The sequence below is a fragment of the Vigna umbellata genome, chromosome 4 (genome assembly GCF_029865625.1).
Source record: "Vigna umbellata cultivar VRB3 chromosome 4, Vumbellata_1.0, whole genome shotgun sequence".
In the NCBI taxonomy this organism is placed as follows: domain Eukaryota; kingdom Viridiplantae; phylum Streptophyta; class Magnoliopsida; order Fabales; family Fabaceae; genus Vigna; species Vigna umbellata.
In genome coordinates, this window is record NC_142168.1 from 7,992,948 (window position 1) to 8,000,510 (window position 7,563).

The 7,563-nt window shown below is 31.4% G+C and overlaps 2 protein-coding genes across 2 annotated transcripts; one reads left to right on the forward strand and one right to left on the reverse strand.

The window, feature by feature from the left end:
• The first annotated feature begins 272 nt into the window (after nt 1–272).
• On the forward strand, nt 273–1,804 carry LOC124825262 (CRIB domain-containing protein RIC4-like). Its single transcript, XM_088113779.1, has 3 exons — nt 273–587; nt 1,295–1,411; nt 1,482–1,804. Exons 1-3 carry the CDS (start codon nt 455–457, stop codon nt 1,700–1,702), a joined length of 471 nt encoding a protein of 156 aa, XP_087969905.1. The 5' UTR covers nt 273–454; the 3' UTR covers nt 1,703–1,804.
• Nucleotides 1,805–2,029: 225 nt separating this feature from the next.
• On the reverse strand, nt 2,030–2,906 carry PSAL (photosystem I subunit l). The gene is made up of 2 exons (XM_047297846.2): nt 2,739–2,906; nt 2,030–2,670 (listed from the first exon to the last, which is right to left on the reverse strand). Exons 1-2 carry the CDS (start codon nt 2,889–2,891, stop codon nt 2,179–2,181), a joined length of 645 nt encoding a protein of 214 aa, XP_047153802.1. The 5' UTR covers nt 2,892–2,906; the 3' UTR covers nt 2,030–2,178.
• Between the last annotated feature and the right edge of the window lie 4,657 nt (nt 2,907–7,563).

Consider the following 7,563-nt stretch of genomic DNA (forward strand, 5'->3'; position numbering starts at 1 on the left):
GAAGAAAATGAGTCTACGAGGAGCAAATTATGATGTGATATTATATTTATTTTGTTCATAGTGTTTGATTTGGCTTTAGTCATTCACTACTCAACCAAACCAACTTTTTGAAGGTGATGTTCGTTAGAGACACATAAAGTGAATGGAAATGGAATACATTGCATATGATGCAACCCAACATATTAGGTTAAAAGAAAAAGTGTAAAGAAAATGCATATATACACATATATATATGAATCTTGCGTATGTGTGTGTATGTCACTTTCATTCACCAAACGGATTTGTTTATAAGATGTAGCTTGACTTTGTATACGTAATGATAACATGTTGAGAGGAAATTGAATTTAAGGTGTGTGAATCATTATTATATTATAAGAAGAAGTAGGGTAGCTAGGGCTATATATTGTTGTTGTGAAATCTAAGATCAAAGGTTGCATTGATCGAAGAAAGAACAATGAGACAAAGAATGGAAAGGCTTGTGATTCTTCCTTTCTCTGCTGGTTGCATCTCTGAGGCCAGTGTTGCTGTTGGTGTTTCTCACACTAGAAGATCAAAACCATACACCAATCCATCACCTCCTTCAATAAGTCTCTCTCTCTCTCTCAATTTATTTACAATTTCTATTTCTCCATTCTCATCATACAAAACTCTCTCTCTCTCTCTATGATGGAGGTATAGAGTTAATTTTGCATGGATTATAAATACTAATATTCCTATAACTAAAGTAAAACATAAAAGATTAAATTTATTAGTCAAGTCATATTGGATTAAGTTTAATTAATAGACAAATAAATTTAATGATAACTTATTATGATATCATAATTTACCTTGTTATATTTGCAAATAAAAGGAAACTTTTCTATGAATATTACATATTGGAAATGTCTTCTTTAACAACTCTTTTTTAACAATTTTTTTGACAACACAGACGTGTGGCTTATGATGGGTTGGTTTCAAATATTTTTCTGAAAACAAATTCAAACAAACCAATAAAGCAATGACATGTGGCCCATTGTCAAAAAATTGTTAAAATTTGTTGTTAAAATATCAGGATCCTATAAAAAATTGATACCTTAAACATTTTTTAAAATTAATTTTAAATAAACTGTATAATTTAAAATTTTTGTGTGAAAATCTAGTTTGATTAGAGATAATATTAAACAATTTTTTTTATAAATTAATTTCATAGAATTAAATTAGATTTAAAATTTAATTTTTTTAATTTGAAGTCTTTTAATTATTTAATCGGTTGTATCTTATTATCTGGTTGGTATAATTGCATGGGACGAGACAGAAGGAGCAAAAGGTGTTGAGGATTCAGAGACTTTGTCTGGTGAAAACATGAAGAATAACCTATCCAATGGCTTCAACAGACTCTTCAAGGGTTTCAAGAACTTCTCTCAATTGTTTGGTGCGTACCTCATAATTTATCTGCGGATTTTGATTCAATAATGTTGTTAAAAAGTTGTATCGATGTGCAGTGGAGAAAGATGAGTACGAAGAGGTGGAAATAGACATGGAAATAGGTTGTCCAACAGATGTGCAGCACGTGACACACATCGGTTGGGATGGCATTGCAACTTCTAATGATCCCATTAAAGGATGGGATCCTCTCATTCCTCCACAACTCCTCTCTCTATCATCTCAATCTTCTGCCCTCCAACACCCAAAACTTCAAACATCATCGTCATCTCCTAATTAGTATTCCACCCTTTTAAGAATATTCTTATATGTCAAACTAGAAATCTCACTTCATGTATCAATCCTTCACAATATATATATATATTGGTGCTTCAATTTACTATCTTGTTGAGTTTCTATGTAAATTTATAATCAAAACCAACGTCAATATGTGAAAATAAGTAATAAAACACAAACCTTGCCACGAACTAATCATGATTCATTTTAATTTTCTCGATCCTATAAATCCACGAAGTTGTAATACTTAAAGTCTTGAAGAGTTCGTGTTAACAAGTTAGGGTTTCATCATCCATGCATGTATATGTAATTAGCAAAAGCTATTAAGAAATGGCAAGAATAAGAGAGAGAATTTAGCATTTGTGACACGTTGAGAGTAATACATCATCATTTACATGCATCTCTATTGCACAAATAACTCTTCATTCATTCACTGTCCATTCATAGAGAATGAATTAATAAAAGAGAGAGAGAAACAAATCACTTGATGTAGTAAGGAAGGTCCAAGACGTAGAGGAGGAAGTAGGCCCAAATAACACCCGAAATGCCTCCGAAGAAGAAGCCCCCGGTGAACTTGGCCCATCCGTCGGCGGTCTGGAGCTGATCGGGCTGCTTCTTGCGGCCCGTTAAGGTCAGGGAAGGGGCCGTGGATGCGTCTCCTTCGTTGAACGATGAGATCCCGTAGATTGTGAGGCAGATGCTCAGGATCGCGACAAGCCCACCGGCAGCGAGCGAGCCCGCTGCGCCCGCGTACTCGGTGTTCCTGAGAGGGCCGGCCTTCACGAAGGGGCCCACGAGGAGGTAGCCGTGGGCCAGGCCCACTTCGATGCCTCTGAGGAGTGGGCTGACTGCGGTCCTGTAAGCAGGGAGGTTGGAGAGGTACCAGGCGATCAAAGGGCTGGATGTTACCGGCGTTTCGAGACTTCCGATGAATGGGTCACCGTTGATGGGCTGAATGACTTGATACGTTGGCTGCCAGGAAATCCATAAAATGAGAAAACGAATGTGTTGATTATTATGTATATTAAAAAAGAGAATACCTTTTCTGATTGGATGGCCTTAACAGTGAAGGTGGAGTGTCTTCTAGAAGGGTAGAGGGGAAGAGGAGAAGAGGAAGAGAGACCCTTGGGTGAGACAAGAGTCCTAGTGAAGGAGGACTTGAGTTGGATTGCCATTGGAGAAGAAGCTGCCATGACGAGAGAGTTTGTAGAAGAGAGAGTGTCCCAATTGAGGAACTGAAGTGGCTAAGTACTTTCATCTCTCACTGCAACATCAAGCTTGTGGCTCTTGAACCCCCTCTCATCCCATTGGTTGATATGCATATCAAAACCTTATCCCTTATCCAAAACCCAACCTTTCAATCTTCATATTTTTATCTTCTCCTCACCTCTTTCCGGGCCCATCTTCCAGGCCCACTTTATGCTTCTTTCAACCCATCATCACTTCGCACCTCAACAGACTAAACTCCTACTTATTTTTTTCTTTCTCCACCCCACTCTTATTAACTACACTCCTTTCTAAGATAGAATCACTAAACTACCCTTCCTGTTATATCATCTCACAATCACTGCTTGTTAAAGAGGAAGAAGCAAAAAGAAGGACAACTCCTTCGCAAAAGAAACTCGTTCTTTATCTTGAAAGTTTTATTTTGGAAATCCTATTTTGAATATTTTATTTTAGGAATGTTGTTTCAGAAATCATATTTCAAAAATTCCAAGTTTTTATTGGTCTGGATAAATTTTTGTTGTGGTTGAGAATTCCTACAAAAGATTCACTGTTTGCGTAAAAACAAATAAAGTTTTCGTGAATATAAAAAAATACTGAATAAGTATTTATCGAAGAATATTAATTTTATTTATAAAATTAAATAAATTTTAAACTTATATTTATTATTAAAATAATATTTATCTCAAATATATAATAACATAATAGTTAATAATAATAAAATAATATATCATTATAAATAATAATCATAATATGAAATTGTTGATATTCAAATAAATGAGTTGTTTCAGAATAAAAAAAACTCAATAAAGACCGTATTTTTAATATTATGTTAGACTGAATAAAAACAGTAAAATATTATGTCAAACAAACTAAAAGTCACTCTTGTAAAATAAAATGATATTTTGAAAATGATTGAGGTGCAGTTAGAGATTATAGGGGTGCAGAAGAAAAAAAGCATCAATGTTGTTTGCCTTGTGAGCTTGGAAAATACGGAGTTCAATTCTATCAATTTTTTATTAAAGAGGGGGAGTGAATTTAAAACTGGTTTAATATTCTTTTCACAATGTCATATAAAAGCGTTTTTTAACAATTTTTTATTATATTTTATAGCTAATTAAATGTATAACAAAAAAACTTTACACCAGAAAGACAAACAAATTGTGATTTTAATTCCGGATCCAGCATTATAATAATAATGATATGATTGTATCACGTAGTTAGAAAAAAAAAATAGTATTATGATTTTATACAGTTGTATATGAATATGATTTTGATCTTTTAAATTTTAAAACATGATAAAGTAAAAATTAAACTGAAAAGAAAACGAGATGTCGGTCAAATAATGAAAGCAGTGGGTTATCCGGTGACAGTCATGGGAGTTAAAGATGAGGACTGAGTCAAAAGTGTGAGCAATAATTCAAAGACTTGCTCCATACTCCATAGTTTCTTCAATGCCAGAAAATTCATTTTTCTTTTTTTAATTTTTGGATTCCTACAACTCTGTCGGTCTAACGTTTTTCATTTTTATGATTTTGTTTTTCTTGTGGCTGCTTTCTTGGGAAGTGGAGCAAAGACAAAGTTAGTGACAACAACGTTTGATTGTTATGTTATGCCACATTATCTTCACCATCCAAAACAATTCATCCATTTCATCAACTTTTACACATAAGCAATTAGGTCATCCACTTCATCAATATACCTAAACTAGGTAAGTTCATTATTCATATTCAAAATTTTCATTTATAATAATAAAGTATGTCTAAAAGTTTTCTAATACCTTGATAAATCTTTGGAAAGAAATCATTAAACAAATATAATACCAACAAGATTCTCAACTCAAAATTTAATAGAATATACTTATATGAGAAAAATATTTTTAGATATATTATCTTTTATATATTTATTTGAATAAATTACTAAAGTTACCTGTCTATTCTAATACCACTAATAAATTTTTCAAGAAAAAATCATTATAGATTTACAACATTAACAAAAGACATAAACACAAGTCACACAAATGATTGATATTAATCAACAAAAATTTTAAAACAATGAAATTATGATGATTCGCTTCTCATGTTTTCATGATTTAAATTTTCAGCATGTTTTTAGTTATAAATTGATTTGTTCATTTATTCTTTTCGTTTTCATACTTCATTAAGAAAAGGCAATAAAGATATTTATGTAATTATAACTTGCATATGATAAATTTAAGAAAAAAAAGGAAAACTAATATAAAAGAAATGAAATAACATTGCGTGCATCGCACGGGTGAAAGTTCCAGTCACGGAAAAGAAAAGTTTTTCAAATTATAGAGAAAAAAAGTAGCCGACCATTTTACTATTTTATGATTCTTTCCTTCACAGTACATTACAAGTGGCGAAAAATTTTACTTTTGATTTGTTTTCTTGTGATTTTCTTCCTTACATAATTTGAAACACAGTAAAAAAAAGTCATTGAGTATACATTTACAACTGTTCATGGTGATTAAAAGATGAAAAAACAACTTAAAGTATCACCAAATTACAAATTTATTATGACAATTTTGATAAGTTTAAATGATTAATACTTAATTAATAATATTTTTTATATACACAATAAATTTTAAGAGACTTAATAATATTCAAAAGTGTTGAATAATGTTTTGTAAGATGGGATATAAGAATACGGATTTAATGACAATATTTTAAAATAGGGTAATGCAATAAATAAAAAATAGGAAGCTTCGGAGTAAGAAAGGAAAAGATTGAAAGGGGCTGCTGAGTAATTAAAGTAAAGTAGGTGTGAAAGCGCAAATGGTACATGTTTCGGTTATTTGGGGTTAAGTTTTCAAATGCCTCCATAATTCGTCCTCTTGTCTTATTGTCGTCTGATCTCGCTCCAAACTCCGCTGTCCACTCCTGTCGTCCGGGGAGAACCTGTCAAAGATTTTTCGATGTCAAAGTTAGTACGGAAACGGTTGGCGATTTGATGAAACATTAATGAATGCGTAGTAAATGTAACATGTCTACCACTTACCTCTGACCTGTATTTATAGTTTTTGTTATGGGCTTGAGATTAATGAAAAGTTAATCACGACCCAATTCCAGCTCAATAGCTCTAATCCTTATTTACCTTAATCCTTGTCTTAACGACCTGATTTACCAATCGGTCGGTCTTGATCTCCTGCCCATATGGTGAACCAGCATCACTCACCAGGAGAGGAACGGACGGTCGAGTTACACAGCGTGTGAGGTGAATATCTATGCAAACAGCCGTTCGCCCATACTGTCGGGAGTAAGAGATGGGAGAAACACCGATTGTCTTGGGACTACTTTCAGACCCACAGGTCCATATGATACCGTACATAATTTTAAAATAATGCAAAATAATAGTTTAATAATAATGATAATAATAATAATAAAGCATGGCATAGAAATTTGGAACTTAAAACAGAATCTTTTCGTGATGACAACACTCGAGAAAGTATGAGAGTCCAGGTTGTGTTTTTCGCATAAATAACACTTTTCTCTCTTCTCTATTTTCTAACTTACTTATCTATGTCAGAAGTCTAAATTGTTTATATTATAAAATTGAATTTTTAAATAACGTTTAATTTTATTTTCTGGAAATTATCCTTCAATTATGTTTTTCTTGTTTGCTAGAAATCTTAAGTTCCTTTTTCTTAAAAAGTACTTTAAAGTGTATTTTTTCTTTTTAGGGGTAAGTATATTTTTCATTTTTAAATTATAATGCGGTTCTAATTTTAGTTTTTATTTCAAAACTCAGTATTTATATTTAAGAAATGCATTAATTCAGTTCTCAAAACTCAACAATAATATTGTTATTTTACATGACAAATAGTGTTATATATATCATTCCATTATTGGATAGATGATTTGTTATAGTGATAAATGAAGTATGAAAGATATTTTCAAAATTTATGATATTAATTTAGAGATTGAAACTTATTTCCTTTTTATTGTTATTGGAATTGCAATGTTCACAAAAATTAACATTGGAATTGAAGAAAAACTAAGAAGAAAATTGACTACTTGTTAAAGGGAGAATCATGCATTGAACAATAGAAAGAGATTTCATTGACAAATGTTGTGAAATAACAAAAGGGATTTTGTTCGTGATTTGTTAGTTTTTCTACTATAATTGGCACATGCATTTCTTCACATATCATCTTGTACAAATGGGAGACTCACTTTTTTTTTCTTCTTGTTTGAAGAGAACAAATCTTGAAAGAAATACAATGTAAGACTCATTCTCATTTTTAAGATAAATATTACTACTATTTTTTACTTCTTCCATGTATTTTTTTCATCATGAAACGCTTTATTTAAAAATATATTTTTCAAGTTTTTTTATGCAAAATTATCTATAAAATTGTTCTAATTAATTTCGTTTAATTTTCTCAGTGTTCTTCCCTTTCAACTCGTGTTTATTGCTCATTTCATTAATGTTTCATCTTTATTATCCACTAAAATGCTAAACCCTGACATATTTAATGTTTTTAGAATTCAATCATAACAAAAATTTCAGTTCCTCAACAAATTATATACAAAAAAAAAAATATCGAAGCTCGTGAATCGAAAAGTACCGAAAATAAAATGGAGCAAAAAGAAATGCATTTCTAATAGGTTTAATACC

Excerpts from the sequence above, each read along its gene's own strand:
- LOC124825262 (XM_088113779.1), top strand. The coding sequence starts at position 455 with ATGAGACAAAGAATGGAAAGGCTTGTGATTCTTCCTTTCTCTGCTGGT. Across the intron at positions 588-1,294 it reads TCCATCACCTCCTTCAATAA|AAGGAGCAAAAGGTGTTGAG; the intron begins GTCTCTCTCTCT and ends GGGACGAGACAG. Across the intron at positions 1,412-1,481 it reads GAACTTCTCTCAATTGTTTG|TGGAGAAAGATGAGTACGAA; the intron begins GTGCGTACCTCA and ends ATCGATGTGCAG.
- PSAL (XM_047297846.2), bottom strand. The coding sequence starts at position 2,891 with ATGGCAGCTTCTTCTCCAATGGCAATCCAACTCAAGTCCTCCTTCACT. Across the intron at positions 2,671-2,738 it reads AGGCCATCCAATCAGAAAAG|CCAACGTATCAAGTCATTCA; the intron begins GTATTCTCTTTT and ends ATTTCCTGGCAG.